Source organism: Sminthopsis crassicaudata, chromosome 2, assembly GCF_048593235.1.
Source record: "Sminthopsis crassicaudata isolate SCR6 chromosome 2, ASM4859323v1, whole genome shotgun sequence".
Lineage (NCBI taxonomy): Eukaryota > Metazoa > Chordata > Mammalia > Dasyuromorphia > Dasyuridae > Sminthopsis > Sminthopsis crassicaudata.
The window spans coordinates 93592696-93620092 of NC_133618.1; the positions used below are offsets into that span (position 1 = coordinate 93592696).

Sequence of the window (27397 nt, forward strand, 5' to 3'; positions counted from 1 at the left end):
ACATGATTCCTGTGTCAAGTTTGAATGAGTAATTCACTAGCATACAAAGGGGAAAAAATTAAACACTATTGCATTATTTTCTTCATCAGATAAAATCAACATAATTTTTGGTTTCATTAATAAAATGAAGTACACAGAACAAGTGTACAATCTGACTCTTCTGCCTGATCAGACCATATCTAAAGTACCATGTTAAGTATGTGTACAACATTTTTATAAGTAATATTAAAACCTAGAGGATGATTCAAATCATAAGAATCCTGGGAACTTTGTTATATTAAAAAAAAAAGTTGTTTAAGGGCAGCTAGGTGGTACAGTGGATAGAGCACCAGCCCTAAAATCAGAAGGACCTAAGTTCAAATCTGATCTCAGACACTTAAGACTTCCTAGCTGTGTGACACAGGCAAGTCACTTAACCCCAATTTCCTCAGTAAAAACAAAACAAAAACAAAAACAAAAATTCCCAGGGACAGAAGTGTTCATAAGGGAATCCTACCAAAAAAAAAAAAGTTGTTAAGCCTGGGAAAGAGCAAATTTGCAAGGTGAGGAGGAAGAATAATAGCTATTTTGAAGAATCTGAAGTGTTGAAAACAGCAACCCTAAGGATGCATTGTAAAGAGGCAAATTATTAATCAATCATCACATATTAAACATCTGCTATGTATCGATTCTATTATGAGTCCTCTGCTAGGGAAACCGACATAATGAACAAAATAAAATGACCCTTACAATTGGATCTAAAGGCGTAAATGAGAATACGTGTGTATGTAAACATCTAAATGTGCATTCAACATTATGTGTTATATGGATATATATGTATGTATATAGAGACATATATAGTTGGGTCATATAGACATATATCTGTTGGGTCAAAGTCTTAATGTAGTTTTAAGCTTTAATAGATTTGCTTTAATAGTTTAAAAGTACACTAAGACTTTTATGACATTCCGTGTGATCATACACAATTAATAATGCTAACAAATAGAGCTATTCAGAGTAGAATCAATTGTGTCAGGAAGGAATGAGATTCCCCCAAAATCAAAGGTATCACAATGTTGTAGAGGATATTCCTGTTAAATAGGGTTGAATAAGAGAAACTCTGAGGTCACTTCTAATTCTGACATCCTATAATTTTATGATGACATAGCCACAGGAAAAGATATAAGGAAAGAAGAACTGGTGGTAGCCTGAGGAAATATCAGAAGCATAAGAACATATCTCTTCAACAATTGGATAAGTTGCAGGAAAATCAAACAAATAAACCAAGTAATTGATGGGGACAGAGAACACAATTGAAAATTTTGTATTATCAGAATAAAGTGGAAATCAAGTGCAGATTAAGGAGGAGGAACACGATGAAAAACTAATGATCTGATCAGAAAAGCAAATTTTTCTGAGAAATAGAAGTGAAAAATATCTTAATATAAATATCAATATATAAAAGAAAGGATGAAGAAAACATTTAAGAAATGTCAGGTACTAAAATAAGTAGCACATAATGAAATTGTGGGAAAGTCAAACTAGACTTAGTACAAGTAATTAAATTAAGCCTCAAATGAGCCTAAAGTCACAAACCACCATGATATATTCATTGGATGATAAACATTGAAACAGGGATTGGGTAACCAGAAACAAAGAGAATAAAAGGAATGAGTTTAGTAATATAATAAATTCAAATCAGTATATCTGGGAAGAAATCCACAATGGATCAAATAAAATCTTTCAGGCAACTTATTATGTGTAAATATGAGAGGAAAAAAATCTTGAAGTCAAAATGGACAAGATGCTGAGGAGTTTCCATTTTATCATGGTCATTAGCTAAACAAGCTCAATGATAGGATTACATTTTAGTCATGACAAAAGCAACATGGCATATTCAAAATGTAATCCTTGCATTGTAAAAAATTTCTCAGATCCTCCCTAATATTTAGTGCCAGGATCCATTATTAGAAATGAAGATAACTTGAAAATTGCTTAAATGAAGATTTTTAAATGATAAGTAGAGTTATTTCATGTAAAAAAGGAAAAAATGAAGATTGGTTGAATAATGATTGAAAAGCATATAAGTGGTTCTCACATAGGATCAGTAAGCAAAGACTTAATGATCATTCTAAACATAAAGAAAGAAACTAAATCTTTATTAAACCACACTGAGCAAAGGGAAAGAGGAATTTATTTTAGTTTACATTATTTCAGGATTCAGACCATATAAAGAACAATTAAACAAGTAATTATAAAGTACAAAAGTAAATATGTCATGGTCTCAAGTTTGTAGAAGACAGTAAGTACATAAACAAATGCTTTACTGTGTGGTCAATAAAGCATTTACTAGGTACCTTCTATAGGTTATTATTAGACTATAATCTAATGGTGCAAACGTGTAATTACAACAGTTTACAAATGAGATGGATGTGCTAGTTGTTTTTACATAAAAAATTAAGACTTTGAGGCAAGTAGGTGGTGTAGTGGATAGAGCACCAGTCCTGAAGTTAGGAGGACCTCAGTTCAAATCTGGCCTCAGACATAACACTTCCTAGATGTGTGATCCTGAGTAAGTCACTTAACCCCAATTGTCTCAGCAAAAAAAAATAAAAAAATAAAAAAAAATAATAATAATAATAACTTGGTGGAACATTTAATAGCCAAATTTTTCCACACTCTCCACATTTATTTACGTGATCCCATATGGGGGCATGGCCAACAGTTTAATAAGCTTTAATCTAGAGCTTATGCTCAATACTGCCCCCAGTCATCTTTCCTTATTACTATCCACTAAATCCTACCTGTCTCATATCTAAAAAATACCTCTGTCCAGTGTACCCCATAGTGTCAAATTCATCTTAGAGTCACAGAGTGATTTAGAAAACCATGAATTAACATTAACTATTGTATGATATTTTCATTTATTTTGTTAAATATTTCCCCATTACATTTTAATTTGATTCAGACCACCCTCAGGAATTTTGGGGATCACATGTAGCCTGTCAAAAATATGATACCTCTGCTATATCCCACAAAGTATCAACTATCTAACTGCTTTTGCCCTCCTCTAAACTCTAGTGTATTTATTATGTGCACTTTACTTTTGGACATTAAAAATCATGGGTGATTCTACTTATTCATTGAAGAGGTATATTTTAACAGGAGAAAAGTGGGTTGAGCTACCCTGTAATTAAAATGAAAAAGGCTTAAGGACAAATGAAATTGTATTGATTAGAGGAGGAATGAGATGGTCTTGGATATTATTGGAGGACAAGGAGAAATTATTGGAGATATTTAGTCACTTGGATATTGCAGACAGATTTAACAAGAAAAATTATTCTTGAGCTATAGGTTTGTGAATTGATGGAAATAAGGTTGACATAAGAGACAAGCAATAAAATAACATTTCTTGAACAGGATCTCATGCAATCCTATAAAACTGACTGATTTAATATCTGTTATGTTCCTCATTGGCCTTCAATATCCTGAAAAGTTATCTTAAATGTTGAACAATGAAGTAAGAAAATGGGATAAAGCTTTCCTTTCCCAACTCCCTTGTATAGCAGGTCTGTACTACTTTGTGTTTCAGAGGAAACAGGGGACTCAAATTAAGGCTTTACAACTGGTTTTTAAGCTAAAGATGAAAGATAAGAATGGCAATTTTTGAATTCATGTTAAAGTGGATATGTACAACACTACAGGTGGTTAATCAGTAATAAACAAGCCATTCTGTCTTGTACTTGCAGGCCTCTTGGAGTTCCCAGAGTTGTCATGCAGAGGTCATTAACTGCTTTGGAGTTACTACCTCCCCAATTTTTATTCATTTTATCACTAAACAGGAAGGCTATTAAAGGTGGAACAAAACTGCTTAGTAAAGCCTGAGCTCATTCTGAGTACAGTAAAAATGTCCCTGATACTCACTGTCATGAATATTCAAAAGAAATCCCTATGATCTTCATACTTAAACTTAAGGGATCCTATAGTCATTACTTAATGGTAGAAAGAGCAGCATGAAAACCATCTTTCTGTATTAACCATTCACAATGGATGATAAGTACAAATAAATAGGGTAAATAAAGCATCAACTTATTAAAGTAAATGAGCTAAAATTGTCAGGTGATATGGAAAATATCAAAGAAGGAAACATTTCTACATTACACATGCATAAATATATCAAAGGCTCCACAAGCTATTTATATTACTTTTACAGTAATACTTCCACTTCCGAGATCAAAAATATACCACTTAAGCTAATTTGATTTCTTTGTGTGGGAATTTTAGGGATTTTTTTAGATCACGGAAAGGTCAAATTTTTATTCACAATACAATGTGATTACTTAGCTTTACAAAAAATGTAGTTATACCACAAGTGACCTAAGGGGAAAGCACATTATAACATTATACATAAAAATTATGTTCATAGCTAATGGAATGAGAATAGTAAGTCACCAATCCAATGTGCTGTCCCCAACAGCTCATACTGAAATGCATAATCTTGGCATTTCTCAATAAATGTCGGGAGTTGGTTCTGTTCTTTTTTTTTTTTTTTTTAAGTCCATCCAGTCTATAAAAAAATTGGTTGTTTTTTTTTAAAGTATGTTCATAAGAACTCGGAAGCAAGGTCTTTCTATGAGATGCTGCATGCAAATCAATAAGGGTAATCAAAGAGTAAGAAAAAAGTTGACTAACCTAACCCACCTGAGCTCGGCTCACAGGGATCAATGTCCTCATCATCACTGGGACATTCAGCAGAAGCCACAAGGATGTCATCGGTGGTCTGCAAAGAAAAATTCAGAAGGTTTACTCAAAAAAATCTAGGACATTTTGTTATCATAATCATCATCATCATCATCATCATCATCATCATCATCATCATGACCATCATCATTTCTATCACTGTTACCATTGACAGCAAAGTGACATAGAAAATTGAAGACAGAAAATAAATTAAGGAAAGCCAAAGTTTGAATCCTGTAAGCTTTCTCCCACATTTATTAGCTACATGATACTGGGTAAGTTATTTAACCTCATGTCCTCTGGTTTCTCATCTATAAAAATGAGGCAATTGAATTTAAAGGCCTTTGTTGTCCCTGCTATCTCTAAATCTAACATGCATTGAATATAGGAAGCATAGTTTCAGCTTATCAAACAGACTGAGTGGTTAAGATACAACAAATGTAATCATCTCCTTTACAAAGACAATAGTACAAACATTCTTTTTACTTTCCAGTGGCAACTTACAAATGTCAAATGCCTGCAAACAATGAAATCTTAGTGATACTTTTGTAAGACACAAGGTATGAAAAATAGTGAAAGCTCATTTGGACATACTCTCTTTTTTTAACAAATAAATTATGCACAGTTACTCAGAAAAGGTTAGTGAATAATTGGAAAAAATAAAGCAAGTGGAATTTATTGCAGCCCCAGAACAAAAGACATGCACTGGTGGCTTTTCTGTATGTCTGTGTCTGCACATCTGAAAGCAGCAATAATAACTTTTAGACAGAGTTCAATCACTTGGACTTTGAGAAAGCTTGAAGATGTTTAACTATTGTCATGAAGAACAGACTAGTATGAGATCCTTACCCATGTTTTGCAAGGAATTTTTTCTCACACTAGTTCAGATTCTAGATTCAAATGTTAGCAGTGTAAGGCTTAAACAGTGTTATGTCATTATTTTCCTTTTAATTATTAAGTCTTCATAATAAATAAAAGTTCTGGGGATAATACATTTTATAGTTGATAAAGAAAGAAGAATTGGCAGTTTTCCTTTCAATGTTTTAGCTTTTACTACATTTTCAGCAAAAAAGATCTACTGGGACTATGTGCTATTCTTCACCCACAACTCTTTTGCCCCCTTGTTCTGCTGTTCATTCCTGATAATCCTCAACACTTGGTTATTCCTAGCATCTGTGTTTTCTTACCCTATTCCTCAGTAATGGAAGGCTACAAGAAAAAATCAGGAAATCACTATAAAGTGATAGTTAATCTCACCTAGGACCTTATCTATGGCACCGTATCTTACTCATTTCTGGTTGACTCTCCATCATAGTTTCTATGGAGACTCTTTGCAATTCTTCTCCACAAACTCAAACTATATTCTCCACCCTGTCTCTCAGAAGAGAAATGACCTTACCTATTTTTCTAAAATTAAGGCCACCATGATGAGAACACTCAATTCCCCAGCTACATATAAGTTTACTCCTCTGTACAGCTATAGAAGATAATGTGACTTCTCCACACTCTTTGATCCTGACCCCTCCTTCCCTCCCTCTCTTTCTCTATCTCTCCGTTTCTCTCTTCTTCTTCCTCTCTCTGAGTGTCTTTTTCTCTCTTTTCTCACTCTCCTTATTCTCTTTCCATTCCTGTCATTTACTCCCTCTTTTACTTTCATTTTTAATCTCTTTTTTGTACACTCCTTTTCTACTATCTAAGGCACATGTTCAAGTTTCACTAATTCCCCCTTCCTAATAAACCTACTTTGGATTCGGCAAACCCATCAAATCATCACACTATACTCTTGGTTCCCTTTTTATAATGTTAAGTTCCTAGAAGATATAGTTTCTCTTTTTTTATCCTCTATTTCCACATCACTTCTGATAGGTGAATCTTTTGCCTTCCTATCAATTGTAAATCATTTCCCTAAATCTCCTCATGATGGTCACAATTTCCAGCAGTTTTTAGCATTATTTTATTTGTAGTCTTCCCCCAATAGAATGAATTTCTTTAAGGCAGGGACTGTCTTCTTTTCTTATATTTTATCACGTCTGGCATATGGTAAATTATTAATTAATTAACATCTACCTATCTATCTATAGTTCTCAATACCTGTTCACTCATTAACTTCAAAAACCATACTATTGAAACTTGCTTCTCAAAAATTACCAATGATTTCATCTCAATTTCTGAATTCAAAGCCTTTTTTACCCCAATTCTCATTTCCTCTGATCTTTCTTCAGGACTAAGTACTATTAATCATCTATTCCTTACCTTTGTCCCTTGCCCTCTAAGACACTTTTTCTCCTAGTTCTTCTTTTATCTTTTAGAACATATCTATCAATCTCTTATCATTCTCTCACCCCCTATTTCCAAAGATTGATCCTGTGCCTTTATTTCTCTTTGGTGTTTTCTGAGCACTTAGTACAGTACTTGACATATGGTAATTTTGAGGGCTCAAATTCTGGTTCTGTAGTAACTCCTAAGACCTTGTATTAGTTACTTTATATCTCTAGGCACCAGTTCTGTCACTTGAATTCCAAATAATCTTAATATTCACTGACTCTTTCAAAATCTTTCCTTGTGACTCTAGTGCCTATACAATAAAACACAAACTCCTTACCCTAGTCTTTAAGCCTTCTATAACCTAGTTCCAATCTGATTTTCCAAGATGATTAGATTTCCTTTATGTTCCAGTCACTCCTGTTCTCCAAATGTGATCTACCTGTTTTCCATCTTTGTGTTCTGCTAAGCTTCTTAATAAATATCAGTTGAACTGAATTGAACTTAAAAACAGAGGTCAACACAATCTAGTTGTTTGATCATATAATTAATCCATTTATAAATGCCAAAGGTTGGTTTTCTCTCCATTTTTATACTTGCATGCAACACTAAACTCTGTCTAGCTATTGTATACAAATAGTGAGCTTTTAATGAAGAATGATTAAGGAAAGAAGTATTCTGAGGCATAGGAGGAAAGGGAATTCATTATTTCTGCTAAAAATTAAAGAGATTATGCATATTTTTAGACAGTAATAGTAAATGCAAAATAAATTTTAAATACTCAATTAAAAGCACTGAATCAAACTAGTCTTAGTTTGGTCCTAGTTCCAAGAGAAAAGAATAATGTGATGCAGGATTCTTTTCTTCATTATAGAAGTTCTAAATATATTTACCAATCATAATGGGAATAAATAGATTGCAAAGAAGGGTGGGGAAAATGAGCCACAGAGATAAAACTAGAAATGGAAAATTTCAAAATATAAAGATATTTTAAAAGAATTAAGAAGTAGCTCAAATAAAAATGAAGAAATATTGGTCCATAATCTAAATATAAATAACAGCAAAAATTTATGTTAGGGTACCAGCTGGGTTTTTCCATAAGGCTTAGAACTTATTCTGATAGAATCTTTGTAGAAATATTTATTTTTCCTTCCCTATTTTTATTTGAAGAGAGAAAGCTCAAGACAGTCAGTTTTTTTTAAGGAGTTATAGTTATTAATGCCTATGATAAATGCTAGCAATTTGTATGAATGTCAGGTCGGGATTCTTTGATTAAACAAGGATTTAAAAGGCAAAGGAACAAATGTCCTTTTGGCTCAGAAAGTTCAGCGGAATAACATGAAAACTGATATGATAATAACAAGTGATTCAATTAGGCTGCCTTGTAGGTCAGTTGTTCCAATTCCTCCTATAAAAAGATAATCTGTTTTTCAAGAGTTAGATTTTTATTGAAAAAGTTACTTTGACTATAAACAACAAGAATCTGTGTGTCTGTGTGAATGGTGAGTTTTAATTCCTTCATAAAATTTTAAATATAATTTGCCTTTTTTTTCCATTTAGACAATCTGATATTTAGTTATAACTAATACATATAATAAGAAATAATTTGAGAGGGAAAAAATCACAATTTAAAAAAAACAAATAGCACCATATTTACACCAAATTTTATTTATTTGCATTAAGTTGCTGGACTTACAAATAAGTATAGTTCTAGGCCTGAAAGGAACCTAAAATTGTAGTTATAAAATTGACATTCATTTTGTCATTTGTCTCAAAGACTTTAATTCATTCATGCACTTATAACAGTGGAACAGCATGGCATAGTGAACAGAAAAACAAGGGTTCAAGCCCTTTGATACATACTAGATGTGTGACACCTGGGCTTGTTCACAAGTTCTTAATGGACTAGTCAACTCAATATATTCCTAAATCACATGCAAATTGTTGATGTGCTGATAAATTACTGGTCTGGACAAAAGACAAAGAGAAAAACAGTGGGCATCTTGAGAAATTGGACATCTGCTTCTCTATTATGAATCAGAGTATTTATAATTTATATTTACAATAATCCCTGAACTACACTACAAGTATATTAAAATCTGGGTTCTAATGCTAGTGCTGTCAACTAACTAGCTGTATGACATTGACCAACTCACTAAACATCTCTCTATTTTTGTGAATTTCTTTGTAAAAATATGATCTAGGAAATGCTTTTGCTCTAAAATAACGATCCTATGGATCTTATCCAGCTTAAATATTTTATTAAATTGCAGTAATATAGGAGTTATACATATAAAATCTACTCATCTGAAGACAATTTTTGCTTATGAAAATCTATCCTGTGTGTCAAAGTCATGTTAAGTTAGTTAATGTTTATCAAACTAGTGCACATTCAAAAACTTGCTGGAACAATTCCAATGCAAGTGAAAAGTATACAGACCCAGTATCTTCCACAGAATAGAATACCTGAAGCCAAGAAATAGTACCTCCTTTAATACTTTTATAACTTTCTGTCATTTCCAGAATTAACATACAAAAACTTAATTTGGGGCTAGTATGTGTATCTGTATTTTAAATCAGTGTGTGTAGAAATATTATCTTGTCTATTAGTTTAAAATGTAGGTCACACAAAAATATAATGTTTTTTTGAAAATTTATCATAGTTTTTTTCTGCTATTTTTAAATGTTCTGTGTTGATATTAAGATCTATTGAGCAGGATCTCTTATAGGTAAGAATGTCATTCTCTTTTCAACAAAATTATATAATATATAAAATCATAATTTAAGCAAAATGGTGACTCAAGGAAATAATGGTAAAAAGCATAAGGATTTGCCCACTGCAGATCAGTACAATAATTTATAAATTAAAATATTTCTAAAAGAATCAATTTGAGACCATGAAATATCTAAAACTGAAGTGATTTTATCAGTTGGCACACCTAGAATTTTTCAAAGTCTGGTAATGTTAGTGGACAAGGAAATTACTATGAATGACAGAAAAAATTAATTTGATGGGGGCAGAAACGTTTCTATTAAAAACACTATAAATTTACCATGTAGGAAATTCAATTGTTCTGATCTCCACAACTTACATTTAAGACTACCCCTATGTTAGTCCGTTAAGGCCTAAAGGGGAAAAAATCCAGATTTCAAAATAAATTCACTTTCAAACATGTCTTCATTTAAAAAACAAATTTGTTTAAGCGCTATATGATTTTTTCCATAATAATCCATCACTTTTTTTAATAAATTAAAGGACACCCTGCATAGTAGCTTATCCTGTACTATAAAATAACTTCTATTAATTAAAAATATTGATTACTAAAGCCCTTATTTCTTACTAGTCTAGCAAAACCATGTGTAACAAAGAAAATCATTTTTCCCCACATCTAATGGGTGATAATGACTTTCAGGATTAAAATTTGATTACTTCTGTAAAAACATAAGAATAATTTAGTTACACATTAGAGGCACAGTAATATAGTTAATGCAAAGAATATGGGTAAGCAGGACCTAATTCCTGAATCAGGGAAGGCTGGGGCTTATAGATCCCTTAGGGAGATCTGAAGTAGAGGAGGACAAAAGTCCATGTCATTAATATAGTAAGGCTCTGGCGGTGGAGAACTATCAGGCTTTTCAAGGGAGTGCAAAATTGGGCTAGGAAAGGTATGCTCTTCAACTCTGAGAGTAACAGAGAGACCCAGTCTTTAAATAAATGAGAGAGGGAGAAAGGGAGGAAAAGAGGGAGAGGGAGAGAGAGGGAGAGGGAGGGAAAAAAGGAGAGAAAGGGAGTGGGAGAGGGAGGGGAAGAAGGAAGGGAAGAGGGAGGGGGAGAGGGAGGGAGGGAGAGAACAAGGAAGGAAGGAAGGAAAGAAGGAAGGAAGGAAGGAAGGAAGGAAAAACAGAAATAGAGACAAATACAGAAAGATACAAATATTCAGAAAATACAGAGAGATGAACACAGAAAAAGAAAAATATAAAAATAAAAAGGGAAGGGGAAAATTCAGATATAGTCAGGAAAGAAATAGAGGAAAAGAAGAGAGAAGGAAGGAATAGCAAACATAGGTGTTAAAATCAAAGGATTAGAGTTTCAGGCCCGTCACTGACATTATTAGATATGTTATACTGGGCAACTCTTTGAGTCTCAATTTCCCCAGCAATAAAATGAGGGTAAAAATACTGAGTCTACTAAAATCACAGCTTTCAGAAATGGAAGTAACATTAGAGATCATGTAATTCAAATATTTAATTTTTCATATATAAAAACTGATGATGAGGGAAAAGTAAATTATCCATTTTCTTGAGTAATTGACTTGGGATCTACATCCAAGCACTTTTATTATCATTGTTAAAATTACATTAAATTAATTTTAATAAAATATATTTTCTCTTCCTCCCACCTTTCCTCATTAAAAAATAAAACTAAATACAAAATTCTAACAAACATTCATGGTCAAGCACAGTTAATTCCACTATTGCTCATGTCAAAAATTTGATTGTAAATCAAATGTTCTTCCTTCATTCTACATTCTATTTCTACACTATCTGCTTTTCAAGATGGCATAAGGATACCTATTTAAAAACCTTAAAAATCATAGAGGATTGCACTGAGTGTAAAGTCAATGAATTGAATGTCTCCATTTTGATTTCTTTCCTTTATATACTTTGGTTTAGGGTCTGATATACTTCTTTAGAAACACATGAATTATAATACTACAAATGCTATAAAATGTCCATTAGTTTTAGAGCAAAGTAGCCAAGGACTAGAGAACTATTCTAGGAAATAGAAGAGAAAATATTTTATCTAGATTTGCTTTCAACTTTTTGAAGATAACTCATTACTAAATGACATTATAATAACTTGTAACTAATCATAAATATTTAATAAGTTATATAATAAGAAATATATTTAAGTCTTAGATTCTCCCTTGTTGCTATGATAGCACCAGGAAATTATAAATTTGGAGTAGAAAGAAATCTAGTTAGTAGGCATCAAGTTCAAACCCATCATTTTACAAATAATGAACCAGATGTCCTTAGTGATTGTCCAAAGTCATTCAACTAGTGTCTGAGGCAGGATTCAAAATTAGGTTTTATGAATCCCAAGTCTAATAATCTACTATACTACCTAGTTATCTAGTTTCTTGTTGTCTGCTACTGGTAAACATATTTACAATACAAACCAAGGATAAAAACAGAAAAGACAACATGGAATAATAAAAATAGATCCCTGGGGCCAGAAAACCTGGATTCAAGACCTAGTTCTGTCTCTGTTAGCTTGGGACAGTGGCCAAGTCACTTCTTTATAGGCCTTTGTTTACTCAGATATAAAATAAGTAGTATTATATTGCTTCTAAGATCCCTTGCAGATCTATTATTCACTGTCTATGGAATACAAAAAGAAATGTGAAAATTTTGTTAGGTGTGTAATACTTGGCAAGTCACATAATTGCTACTTACCTCAGTTTCCCCATCTGTAAAATGAGATTAATAAGAGTATCTACCTCCCAAGGTTGTTTCAAGGATCAAATGAGGTACTATTTGTAATGTGCTTTGCAAACCTTCAAGTGCAATATAAATACCAATTATCAAATATTTTAGAGGAATACTAATAGTTAATGACATGAGGGGAAGAAGGAAAGCCAGTAGTAATAGGAAGAGATACTCTCAGTAGTATTTCTTGATGAGAATCAGTACATTATGTATCAGTGTGGCTGAGAGACATGAGTAGTTCTATAAATGTGAAAGTTGTATCTCTAATTGGGCTAGTCTTATGCTATTACAGTGGGTGATCTGTGGAAGAAATCGATTTTCTTTTTTTGCTTCCTAAACTCTATTTTATCTCTTCCTATCTATAACAGTTGTTTCAAAGTTGCTATTCTGCCCTTAAGTTTGGGTGTTTGAAACCCAGAACCAAAGAATCCTAGAATTGTACAGAATTTTAGAAGTCATCCAATTCAATCTGTCCAGTATAGTAATATTCTTACTAAGATGCCTCTGAATAGTTTCAGGTATTCAGAAGAGTCTCACTAACATGCACTGTAGCCTATTCCATTTTTGAACAAGCCTAAAAATTAGAAAGCTCTTCCTCATTGTGAGTCCAAACTTGTCTTTACTTTCTTGTCCATACACACACTAACACTTCAAATATGTAAAGGGTATTCATAAGTCCTCTGCCCCTGGGAAATCTTTTTTCTAGTTAAACCTCTCCAACCTTCTTATATCAAATAATTTCAAGTTCCCACACTATTGTGATTGTTTTCCTCTGAATGGTTCCATTTATCAGTGTCTCACTTAAAATGTGGTATCCAGAACAGAACAAAATCCTTCAGATATGGTTTCACAATTGCCAAGCATATGCTGGGGATTATTGATCTTTCTTGATCTGGTCACTATTCTACTGATGTAGCCTAAAATCACATTAGCTTCTTTTGAAGCCATATCATATTTCTTGATTCCTATTGAGCTTCCTCTTCTTCACAGGTCTATTTCATATGAACAGCTTTTAATCCTTGGATTTCCTAACTTCCAGAAGACAGCTCAGAATGTACCTTCTAGGTTTCCCCCAACCTCCCAGGCCCCATTTCAGCTGTTAATTCCTCCTTTCTAAATATCTTGCCTCTATTCTGTGTATATTTTGTATATATTAGTTATTTCTATTTTATCTCCCTGATAATAAGCTCCTTAAGAGCAGGGATGGATTTTACCTTTTTCATATCTTCAGTATTAGCTCAGTGCCTAACATATAACAAATGCTTAATAAATGCTTGTTGATTGACTGTTCTCTAACTTGGACTAATGCAATTAAACTTTTTTGAATCAAATTCTGAATGCTATCTTTATGCTAAACATAATCTTACAAGTTTGGGCCCATCATTTTAACCTGCTGAGATCAGTCTGCTGCCTTATTCTGTCATTCATTGTATATGTCACCTTAACAAAAATGAGAATTCTGATCAGATATTTTTAAGCACCTATTTTAAAGTATTATATAAAACTTTGTCCACCTGCCTATTGGGAAACAAGATCTAACAAAAACCAGTTCTTTAATGCATCCTTTATCTTAGCCACAACTGAATATCTAAGAATTACTTTTTATGTATTTCTCCTTTAAGAAGAGGGGAGAGATGCAATAAAAGAACTTAGCCCAGTAGATGTCCTTGTAGAAATCATCAGGATATGAAAAATCAGGAGGTGGTTCAAGTGGGAAAAAAAAATCAAATTTCATTTTGAAGGTGGAATTAACGGAGCAATTTTCTAGCCAACACTGTGTAATTTAAATTTAATTTACTGTGTTTGGAGCTGCCTCTCTATGACTGGTTGTTGAGACAGTTGCAGAAACTCAAATATGTCACATTAATCAATTCTATTCTTCAGTTTGTATTTCCCCTGGTGTTTATAACCCTTTCAGAAAAGAGACAACCTGCTGAAAGAGACAGACTAGTGATCAAGCAGGGGTATTAGCTTTAGATAAGAGTCCATTTGGACAAGTGTCTCTAACAATGTATTTAACCTCTCTCAGGTCAAAGTGGTACCTTGATCATCCCTGGCTGAGAACAGTCTGCACACACATACTCAAGGTCTATTCTTATTCTAAATCTGTTCTTTCAACCATATTTAGGACTGCACACCCTTAAGGGATGAGAAGAACTTGGGGAGGATTTAGATAACAGAAATGTCTTATGCATGGGGAGATAGAACTTTGAGAAAATGCTATGGGCACTGAAATGCCTTATCCAGAAAGCATGTGGTCTTTTGATAAGTGGAAATCAACTCTTAAGCTTTATCAGGGGTACTATAAAAGAGAATGGGCTCAAACAACAAACAATAGTCTGAATGACCAACCCCAGAGTCAAGCAATCAGCACTTAATACATCTGAATGCAGTGGGGAAAGTGCTGGAAGATATGGGTTTTATTTTTTGTTTTATCACTCACTATTTGTGTGCTGTCTGATGAGTCACATTGTACCTTAGGTTTCTCACTTCTAAAATGACCAGATTGGACTTCTTTTATTAGTCTATGATTCTATGAAATATTTTTTTCATTGAAAACTTCTAGACTAGAATTATGGTTAGATACTGAAATGGGTTAGAAAACATATCACAGAGTTACACTTAAAAGAAGGAAATCCAGGATTAGAAGTCATCAAGTCCAACTCCCTTACTTTATAGCTAAGGAAACCCAGGCACTAGAAGTGGTGACTTGCAGTTTCTGGCACATAGTAGGAACAAAATAAATATACATATACAAACCTATCTTGGTTATATTTTCTGCTTCAGAAGGAAGATTCTTTCCTACCCTTTGACTTTTGCAATCCAGTGTTTCAAACATTTCAATGCAAGAATTTCTAATCTTTTAAATGAAATGGACAATTATGATAATCAACACCATGCTATTTTGTAAGGTAAAGAAGTTATTATATATGAAAATGACATAAAGAAATTAAGCATGCTTTGTTTTTTTCTATTTCAAGCAACAATAAAATTCTAAAACTTCTTTTCTTTCTCAGCTTTAAGTAGCCTTGAAAACAAATCAACACAAACTGAAATGGAAGTGGAAGAAACTAAGTCTACCCAAAAAATTCCTACTTGGTAAGGATATGAAGAAATTCCCAAGTTATCACAGGAAGACAATTGAGAATATAACACCTACAAATGAAACACTAACTTTTTATCATTCTTTAATTAAAAAGAGAGAAAAGTTTGCTCCCATTCAGTCATATCATATCCTGCTGGTATAAAGTAAAGGCTTTTTTTGCTAGAACTATTTTTACACAATAACAAAACCATTAATTCAAAAATTAATCTATCAATTAACCTGCTTGTGTGACACTACTAGAGCTTTCACCTGATTTATTTATTTTTCATACTGAAATAAGTAAAGCAACTTGGTTGTTTGAGTACTGTGTATCTTAGCTTTAGTGTAACACATAGCCAATTGGTAGACATTGGTTTCATTTGAAATTGCTTTGGGAGATAGAGTTTCCTGTCTGGTTTCCATGAGATATTCTCATACTGTCCCCACAAGACTCATTGTGCTGCCCTGGGGAAATTATGTAGAACTCTGAATTAGCATCAGAGATTCTTTGGAACATAATCTGAACTATTGTGCTTCACCTACAAACAAGCCAGGCAAAGAAAATCAAGATAATTATGATATTTATTTATAACAACAAAACTTATCATTCAGTTTTAAAGTTTATTAGCTAAATTACCTGAGCAATTCACACATTCTGATGACTATTCATTTATAGATACTAATTTAGCTTCAAATTGCCCCAATCCAGACTTTCTCAATTTATTTGTTGTCCTTTGCCAGTCCAAGCATTAGAGGTCATATAGTAAATAAAAGTGATAAAGATGAAGAACAGAAGATAGCAATGCAATATATGTCACTAGTAAAAGAGTATCAATGATGATGACAATGAACAACAATCTACAAACATTCATTGAACAAATGTTCAAGGCACTGAGATTTGGAGGATACTTAAAGGTATACATCTGCTCTCAAGGAGTGTATACTGTTTTAATATTAGGAGTTCTGAACAAATAAATTAGTAAAGTAAACAATCCGGTCCATATCACTTTTCCTTGAACTCAAAAAGTCACTCCCAATCAGAGATAGTATAATGGGTTGAGTGCTGAATTTAAAATCAGAAAAACCTGATTTCAAAATGGCCTCAGATGCTTGATGGCTGTGTAACCCTGGATGTCACTTAACTACTCGGCCTTAATTTCTTCATATGTAAAATGGGAATAATCATAGAAACTATTTCAGAGATTTATTGTTAGAACTAAATGAGGTAACATACATAAAGTACTTTGCAAACCTGAAAGTACCATTGAAATGCTATTATTAGCTATTTTTATTAGTATTTTATCTTCTGAGAACAATATTCCTGTGTGGAAAACAGAAATAGGTGGCACTGTTCTAGAGTTTGGGGACAATTCTAGGCTTGTACTAAATAAATACCTATTTGTTATTTGAAGTGCATATATGAACATGAGCATTCATGAATATTTAGGACAAATCTTAAGTGTCCCTGAAAATCTGCCAACCTTCACATTTCTCTAATGTCCTCTCCCAGTTGATGCCCTGGGCTATTACAAAAAGTGACTGTAAATCAGCTGTCTGTTTGGAACAGAGACAGACAAGAAAGTCATTACATTTACTTCAGCCTTCTCTTGCCTGTTTAAAATGTATGCAACTGGCCCCAGTACAATAGAAGTGACTTACAGAGAAAAACTCCACTGAGGCTAAAGAGGTGGCAATAGTTTGCTGGTACTGACATATGGTTTCGTTTATATTGGAAACTGGTTGTTCTAAAGGGCATAATTTAAATACATGGAAAACAGGATAGGGAGGAAGATTCTGAATGAAGCTGTGCTAGGAAAGGGGGAGGAAATGACTTTTCACTCTTTCAACACACACACACACACACACACACACACACACACACACACACACACACACTCTGAAAGAAAACAGAGGGAAACTAGAGTTTAAAGAAAAAAAAAATTAGTATGACTTTTTTTTTTCCTTAGACTATAAGACAATCCAGACAGTTTGGCAGCAGCTCCAAAAACAGCAAAAAATTAATTTTTACAGCATTGGCCAGAAACTACCATTAGGTTAGATGCCAGGTCAAAATTATCTTTTTTAATTCACATACCTTGCCCCTCTCCACTCCTCAGTACTTAGACAATGCTTTTCAAAATATGTTTTTCCATAAATAGTTGAATGAATAAGTGATATGTTCTTTTTTTTTAAAATATTTTCTCACTGTTAATCATTAAAATCCCCCAAAACTTAAATATTATATTCTGTACTTCATGCCCTTCTTCCTCCTAAAATAGGAATGATAATAGCTGTTTTTCTACTTCTTAAGGAGGCACTAGAGTTTTCCAAAAGTAAGAGGTCCCCACATGTAAAACCATGCATTTCCGAATTTTAAAACAGCTTTTGATACATGGATTAATTTGGCTTATCTTTTCCTTATTCTTTTTTTTCCCTTTTTTCTTAAAAAATATTATTTTGTTATATAAATGGATCTGTGGCAGAATGGGCAGAATATTGGAAAAAGTTCTGGTAATATAAAAAAAAGATCAATTTTTTAAAAAGATGGAGCAATATATACTTCTAGTATTCTAACAAAATAGGATGTGGCAACTTACAAATACTGCTTAAGCAGTACATGAATGGAAGAATAAAGAGAAAATATGAAATATGAAACAGAGTGATGAAAACTTTCTCATCTAGAGATATTAATTTTTTAGTGCAGACAGTTATGTGGCACAGTGGATAGTGTACCAGCCCTGAAGTCAGGTCTGTTGAGTTCAAATCTGGCCTCAGACACTTAATATTTCCTAAAAAATGACCCTGGAAAAATCACTTAATCCCAATTTCCTCAGAAAAAAAAAACAAAAACAAACAACAACCAAAAAAAAAAAAACCTCAGTTCTTCAGATTTTATTTTCACATTTTAGGTGTTAATCATTACTTAAACTTATACCAAAACTTAGAAATACAAATCTAAATCGGCATAATATGGCTATCTACAGTTATAAAATAATGGTTATACTATTAGGACTAAAAACATTACTCAAAAGGGATACAAATTGAGACTACTAATAATCTATAAATAGCCCAAATAAGCTTAATGAAAAAGCTTATTTAAAAGAACACAATTAAGGATACCTTCTATTCAAATCTGGGTACCTATCAAATTCACAGAATTTTTAGAGGTAGAGAAAACTTCTAATACTTATTTTAGCAGATGAATTCATTGAGACCTAGAAAGGTAAGTAACTTGCCCAATATTACATAGCTAAAACATAGTTAAAACATATTTGGGGATAAAACATTTCCATTTCTTAGGTTCTTCTGATATACCATGCTGTCTTTCATATCAGAGAGGTAATTTTTAACTATTCTACTAAAACTTACATCTATTCATCCATACACACACACACACACACACACACACACATCTCTCACCATATTACTACCAATATATAAACCACTGAAACAAATGAAGTTAAGTGATAGGTTGGGGGAGAATTTCTCTAACTGAAGTTCAATTTAAGTCAGAATACAAAAATCACTATTTAAAAATCCTAATTTCATAAAACTATAAATCCAAAGACTGTCACAGACATAGCTTTATCTAGATACTAAGGGATACAGTTAAATCTAAACTGTCTAAAAAAAAATATTGCCAAGAGATACTCCTAAGATGATTTTTAAAAACGTCCTTTCTTGTGGATTATACCTTGTATCTTAGCACATGAGTTCAGCATTCCTCTCTTGAGGGCAGAGAGATAATCTATATTTATTGCATTTTTTTCCCTATTTCTTTTTCCATGTCCTGGAACTTTGCAAGGCATGATGGGTAAGGCATCAACTAAATAACCTCTGTTTCTCTCTCCTCATTAAGTCATTGATGGAAATTCATACAATTTCCAGTGTGTGTGTCTGTGTGTCTCTCATTAACAACTGTTTCCACAATGTAAGGGCTAATGAGACATTTAACTTTGCTCATACAGCCATCATTATGGTTTTGGTAAATTATCTTATTACTTCTCCCAAATGACTAAACAGGAATGACCATTTATTCTTGGTATTGGTATGCTGCAGGGATAACCAAGAAGTTTACTGTAGAATCTCTGTATTCTCCTTTATAAAGAAGCTTTAGAATTTGAGAATTATTCAGACTCCATGGTGTTGAGCTTTCTCTAAGAGTGCCAACTTTTAAGTGAAAAATTCTAGATGAGAATTCTATTACTACACCTTATTACTAGAATAGTCTTGGGTCTCCAAGCCAGAATTTAGTCATCAATAAAGTAAGGAGGTTGAACTACATGATTTCTGAGGTTGTTTGTGCCTCTATCCCATAACCAAAGGCATGCTGGCAGATTTATGGAAGAAACAACATTTCCCTCTCATTACTCAGGGCAGGAATCCTGCTAGTTGGTACACTTTATAATTTCGGGAAGTCTCTGTGCCTCAGTGAAAAGGGTTAAATTTGGAGTCATTTGTGTCCCAGTCCTATCACTTGGTAGCAGAATAATCTTGAGCAAGGCAATTTATCTCCTTAAATTTTAGTTTGCACATCTGGCAAAATAAAATTAATAAAAGTCTTACTAAGCAATTAAGATGAGATAATGTAGATAAAGTTATTTGTAAAATGCAAATGATCTTGCAAGTATAAGTATTATTTTAGTAGAACTTTTCAATTCAATAAGAATTTTTAAGTGTTTATTATTTTCCTGGCATTGTACTAAGCCAGGAAGATACAAAAAGAGGTAATAAGACAGTCCCTGTCCTTGAGGAATTTATACTCTTATTAGGATATGAGATAGGGAATAAAGGCTGATTATACAGTCCTGTTAGAGGTTCCTAAAATAATTTAGGAAAGAGACAAAGAAGAAAGAGGATTGAATTTGGAATCAGAGTATTGTTTATGTGATGCTGGACTTCAAAATCTTCCTCTATAAAATGAGAGGCTCCAAGGTTTAGCTCTAACATTAGGGTTGTAAGAGATAACTTTGAGATTATCTGGTCTAATTCTTTTATTTTATATGTAAGGGAAGTGAGATCCTCACTTAACCCAAACTTAAACAATGCAAAGGAACAGAGATTCAAAAAGTAGAATAAGACAGTAATTGATTTATTTTAGAAAAAAGGAAAAGTTTTGAGTCTGGATGACTGAGATGGTGGTGTTGATTTCAATGCAAATAGAGATGTTAAGAGAGTGAATAAATGTAATCATGCAAAGGACTTACCTTCTCACCATCCCACTAAAATTCCCCTTATCAATAAAGTTCTTTTAACTTTTCCCTTTTCAGCACCATTTTATTAGTCCTCCAAGGCAACTAACTTTCTAAATAAAGACAATATGGTAAAGTGCTAGACTTAAGAGTAAGAAAGGCAAAGATTTAAATCCTGATTCTGAGATCCTGGGCAAGTAACTTAAATTTTCAAGTGCCTTGAAAAACATTCTAAGATTTATTTGCTTGTGATCAGAGTTAGTGGAAGGAATTCCCTACACTAAAAATCAGAGAATTTATTTGATTTGTGATATTTAATAAAAACTAGGTATAATTTGGCAGTTGTGTCAGGCAGTATAGTCCTTCTTTTCATCGGTTTTCATAAAGTTCTTAAGAGATAACAAGCACAAGAGCTACAATATCAAAGAAATGCTCTGCCTCTACTAAAATAATCCACACACTGAAAAATGTTTGAGAATCACCACTAAGCAGGAATGATTTCAAATAAAAACAACATCCATAGACACACATACTTTCCTTAAACATGTTTGAAAAAGCCAAAATTGTAGAACTGACAGTAAAGGATACATCCTGATTCAGGATAATAGCAAAATGACTTTGCATTAGACTTGCATTTGCTAGTATCATCACATTTTAAGTTATCTTTAGAAAAAGTAAAAAAAAAAAAAAAAAATCCTGATATTCATAAACCCCAAACTCACCTCACTCAGGCACATGTTTACCCAAATTCTAACAGCTCATTAAAAACCAAAAATAACAGAGGTGAAAGAGAACAGACAATTTTCCTTAATGCACAGCTTGCAAATATTGGGCAAATTTTGGTTAAAATGACTCTTTGGGCAGTTTATTTTTCTTTTATAATTTCTACTGTAATTGTGAAATTTACTGGGTTTCTAGTTAATGAACCTGAGCCTTAGTAGCCTCATCTTTAAATGAGGCTTAAATAGTTTCTAAAGGTTTCCTTACAGCTTTGACATTCTGAATTTATATTGTAAAATTTAAAATGACCTGAAATAATGTACTCTCCCATTTTCTTTTGAAGCATCTCCTTTCTTAGCCTGCTCCAAGACAGCAAGAGACATCAGTGCTACAATGTTCACTTTCAGAAAATGACTCAATGCCAGACTGAAATACTTTCTATATCTAACATCTCCCTAAAACAACAACAACAACAACAACGTTAAGTGGTGTGTTGGAAAATAATATTGTGTCTAGTTATAGGACACAGTTTAAGTCCTCTACACTTCTAGGCAGTATCATTTTGAGCAAGATACTTAAATTTTCTGGCCCTCAACTTTTAAATGTCACTACCAATATTTATACCACTTACTTCATAGGATTGTCATGAGAAAAGTGTTTTGCAAATCATGATAAATGCACTTTTTTTTTCCCCATAGAAACTATAGGAACAGCAGTAACACCTCTTTGGTTAGAGAAGATTGCCTTTCCAGCCATTTCCCTCTCTACTTTTCATTCTGTTGTAAATGACAAGGAGAGATATAATGTAATGGACAGAGAGCTGGCCTCAGAGTCAAGGAAACTGGCCTCTGACATATACTGGTTGTGTGACCTCCAGCAACCTTCCATCTTTTTGGCATGTCTCTAAGATTATAAATTACCAAAAAAGTACCATTTGAATGGATGGAGGAAATTACCAAATTGTAAGTATCCCCACATTGATGAAATTGCAGGTCTAAACCAAACAATCAAAAGAAAACATCATGATGAGCAGAGATGGGTTTTATTTTCTTTTCATGAACAAGAAATCCAGACAAATAAAATTCCATGCTGAGCCCATGATGTGATTTTAAAAGAAATGAGAAAATTGACATCTGCCTTTCTCTGTTTAATCCTTTATATTTTTCAATCTGTTTTATAATGGTAGAATACCATGGGTTCTGTGCTCCACTTCCTGCATTCAATTCCATCCTAGAGTTATGGGAACAAGTAAGAAATCCCTGGATTGAGAGTCAATCTTGCAAATGCTTTGGTAATCTAGGGCTAACATTGTACTAAGAAAGACTTATGTCCTCCACTTATTCTTTGCCTTCCTCTACCTGGTATTTTGGTGTCAAAGCCCTCTACCTGGGTAGAGGTAATGGGATAGAATGAGAAGACGAAAATCCCACATTCTAGTTCCCTTACGATTTCAATTTAACAATGCAACTAGAATTTCTTTATGATGTAGTTTATGCAAAAAATACCAACCTATTCTGTGACAACTTAGATAAACTATCATACTTCTTTTGAGGTTTCTACAAAATGTCCCTTCTCTATCAACTTTAAACTGCAAATATTTTTATGATCTTTTCAAAGAAACTAAGTTAGTTTCCACTCAATGTTAAACTTCACTCAACCTAATTTAGTTAGGTGATTCATTATTAACTTCATGCTAACACACTGCCTTGCACACAGTAGGAACTTGATAAATATTTCTCAGCTTAATTGGAAATAGCTTGAGCTCAACATATGTGATGATTTATTTCTAGAATTTATGATTATGCTGCCATATCCTCTTGGTACAATTTACTACATATCCTCTGCTATGAGAAAAAATATAGCACTAAACTGCTTTTAAAGCTGATTATAGATGGAGAAGTAGATTGGGGATTCACAGGTGATAAAACTCACAGGTGATAAAACTGAGAAAACTGCTAATAGTCACACTTACCCATCCTGCTTGCTCATTTGAATTAAAAGAGCCAAGTGCAAAAAGTCAACGCCCTCTTTTTTTATTGTAAACTATGTAGCCAGCTTACAACTAGACCAATGGACTCTAGCCCAATCTGTTTTTTAAGTTTCCTGGAGAGGATGCCACCAGAATGCCACAGAGATTTCTGACAAAAGGAAAATTATTTTTTCCTTCTCTTGCCATTTTCTGTTTCTTTCAGAATCCCACTAACCAAATTACATCATTGCTTTTGGAAAAAAGTAAATAAATTGGAAATTATTATGAGTCATCCTCCTCCATGAAGTCCTTCCTGATAACCTTCCTGATATCAGTAATAAACTTCCTGTTGTCTTTTGTTTGTTTTGTACTTCTTTAAATTCAGTCACCATCTATCAATAGTGATAAATGCAGTTATTAATGTATATAATAGTTCCTTAAAAATTCATCTTACTTATAATTTGTTTACCTCTCAACCCATGGGCTTAACACACTATTTAGTCCTCAATAGATGATTCATAAATGTTTTCTTTTTAACAAGAATTTAAGTTAAATGCTAAATAATCCCTTCTCCGTAATTGCAAATGGCCTTAGCTATAAACATTAAATAAATTACTTATTTTTTTGGCTAAAAGTGACTAAGTTCAAGACCCTCATTCTGCAGATTAGGAAACTGAGGTCCAGAAAATTTAAATGAGCTGTCCCTCCCATACCTATTAATGGCTAGCCAGAAGTCAAATAACCTGATTGCCAATCTATTGCCCTTTCTATGTTTCTTCAATTCCATGATGATGGCAGGGGGACCACATAGGTAAGAACATTTTTTCTCATTTGTCTTAAATTCCTTGTGTATCTGATTTGCATTTTACATTTTTTATATGTATTATTGACATTTTCAAGGCATTTGAGAGACTAGGAAATTAAGTATGCTTATGGACATTCAGGGCAGATAGACTAAAGGAACAAAAAGCTTTTGTAGTAAGTTTAACACCCATTTATACTAATGAGAGTTATACACATTCATGCACTGAGGAAATAATATCTCTAATTTCCTTTTAATTAGAAATAGAAGCTTCATTAGATCTATTGCCTTGGCGATGCAAACATTTCATTAGCTAGCTCCTATTGCTGAACCTTATTCATACAGGTGTTTGTGCATTTTATTCAATTAAACCATTGTCTAAAAATTGTTTCCACATTACTGGTCACAATACTAATTTATATTGGAAAAAGGCTTTTTTAAATGCAATGGTCAAATCTTGATCTCAAAGAAGAAATGAGGATTTTGCATGTTAGAGAAGTCATCCAACAAAGACTAGATGGGGCCATTTGTTGGGTAAACTGTAGAAATGATTCTTGTTCAGATATGGGTTGAATTAGATATTCTGTGAAGTCCCTTCTAACTCTGAGCTGAATTTCTGATTATAATAGCTCCTCAGGGAAGGAGAAAGGCCTGGGAAAAGGTAGATCCAGAGTGGGTAAACGATTTGTCCTAAGTCTCAAGGGCAAGAAACCCAGGAAGCATTTGAACCCAAGGCTTCCTCCTTCCAAATTGAGTGCTGTTTCCACTATACCCATTGCCCTTCAAAAACAGTAATTGTTAACTACCTTTACACAACCACTTCATTAGGCAAACAATACGTATGTGCACTATTTTCCCTAGCATAATGGAAATACATTATAGTCAATTTTTTATTGTGTTAACTCTTTCCTGAATATTGGATAGTCCTTTTTAAAAGATGATTACATGGATTAGATTTCAAATATTCCAATTTATTTTTTTCAAGAAAACTATTCCCATAGGAACAAAGTCTCCCTAGGGGCCTATTCAAGCTTGATATACCATGGGAGGGGCAAAGATAATGTAATAAGTAGGGAATAGTCTAATAATCTTTATGCATAAGGATGAGAAAGTTCTTTCATTATGGACGGCTGTTAGGTTCTTACTAAGTGCTAAATCGGTACTTGACAATTCTCTAGTTCCGGCCTTTCCTGGGGAAGAGCTTGCATGCTTAGGAGGAGCAAGTTCATTGGTTAAAGTAATTCTTCCCAGAAGCCATTGCATTATCCCACGCCCATTATCTGGGAGGATAAAGAGGGCAGTTCTGGAGGAAAAAGGGAGTTGTTTTCTGGACCAGACTTGAGGCTACTCTCTACAGGAAGAAGAATCTGTCTGAGAGATTTGAGTTGACACAGCAGATCTCCCAGAGAGGGACCGGCAGCTTCTGGAGACAACAGCACAGTACATATTGGCGTCCACAATGTGGGGCAAGGACTTTTCCTTATCCTGACAAGGACTTATTCTGAGCTCTTCAGAGGAGCTAGACTGGACCATCACAGACAGGGTCCTCAGGTCTTAGTACAATGTTGTACAAATAGACACAGTCTGAGAACAAGAAAGATGCTCTCCAGCACTTTCTTGACAAGAGTTTCTGTCTAGCAATAAAAATTCTCTATTCCTTCTAGGTAGAAGGGTGTATGACTGGATGAGGTTGGGCCTAGTCTCTCTTTCCCTTTATCTTGCCAAGAAGGAAGCATGCTGTCTAATAAGTGACTGGCAATATATTTCAGAGGCAGCTAAGTGGTTCAACGGATAAGCTACTGGGAAAGGATTCAAGAAGTCCTGGGTTCAAATCCCACCTCAGACACTTACTAGCTCTGTGAGCTTGGGCAAGCCACTGAAGAAGAAAATGGCAAACCACACCAATATCTTTGCCAAGGAACCCCAGGGATAATATAGTTCACAGACTCATGAAGAGCTGAATATGACAACAGCAACAACTATTACAGAGGAAGTCATGTTTCTAATGTAGATCACAAGTGAAATCATCTTTCTTCTGAAGGTTCATAATTCTTTGTACCTTTTTTCTCCTTATCAAATCATTGACCTTTCTAAACACCATTGCAATTATCAATAAGTTTATGTCTCTGTTAAGATTTTGAAAATTTGCAAATGTATTATAGACTCTTTATGATTAGAATTGCATGTATTTGTTAACAAAACTTAAAATATGGATGTTTTGTTACTATTAGATTTAACTCCCAGTAACTAATTAAGCTTAGAGAATAGCCTAAGGCATTGACAAGTTTTATGATTTGTTTGTATCTCACAGATGTCATATGATCAGGGCAGAAATTGAACTCAGTGCTTGCTCTTGTTCTCATTATACATACAATACCATACTTCCCTATACATCACCTTTGCATATTCTATTTCATGTTACCATTTTGGGGGTTCCTGTTTGATTACAGGGACTGTCTTATTTTCTTTATAACTTCCTTAATGTTTTGGACATAGTAAACAGTTAATAATGTTTCTTTCTAATTAAACGTATCTCTGGACACCTTAAAAAGCCAAACATCATGAGTACCTAAGTACATTTCCCCAATTTCATTAAAAGCCAGAATTATTTTTAAGGAAGTAGAGCAGCAATATGGGATAATAGAAAAATGAGTATTATGAATGCAAACATTTTCCCCCTCCAAACACTTTAATCAGCTTTCCAACTTTTTAATTTCATTTTATTGCAAACCAACTCCCAACCATTCATTCCAATGCATTTCCAAGCTGCAAAGACTTCTCTCCTTTTGTTTCACAATAAAGCTAACTGCAGGTGCGAACTCAAGGGAGACAGACCTTGGAAATTTTAACTATGTTGCCATGGCAATGGTTTGCAAGAATGTATATGAGTTTCATCTTCACTCTCAAGCAGCTAACTGAGTTCATGTGAGGAGGTTCAAATCACTGCATTCACAAAACCATTTATTGTGGTTTGAAAAGGTTGAAAATAACTGTCTCTGTTGCTTATAGTAACTTGGGACCACAAAGTATCAAAACTCCCTTTTATTACACTTTCTACCTTTCTACAAATGTAGAGATCTAGTGATTCATTACTGGTTCTTACCTGGGCAATCTTCCCATTTTTGCTAACTCTATGAGAAGCTCCATAAATTCTA

The 27397-nt window shown here is 33.5% G+C and overlaps 1 protein-coding gene across 34 annotated transcripts in view; it reads right to left on the minus strand.

The window, feature by feature from the left end:
• NRXN1 (neurexin 1) overlaps positions 1 to 27397 on the minus strand; it is a 1346328-nt gene that overhangs the window by 29378 nt on the left and 1289553 nt on the right. For 24 of the 34 annotated variants that reach the window (XM_074286813.1, XM_074286827.1, XM_074286819.1 and 21 more), the window contains one exon: positions 4672 to 4759. In XM_074286813.1, the coding sequence (XP_074142914.1) occupies positions 4672 to 4759 (88 nt within the window). The remainder of the gene's footprint in view (positions 1 to 4671; positions 4760 to 27397) is intronic. The other 10 variants (XM_074286834.1, XM_074286829.1, XM_074286826.1 and 7 more) reach the window with 1 other exon arrangement.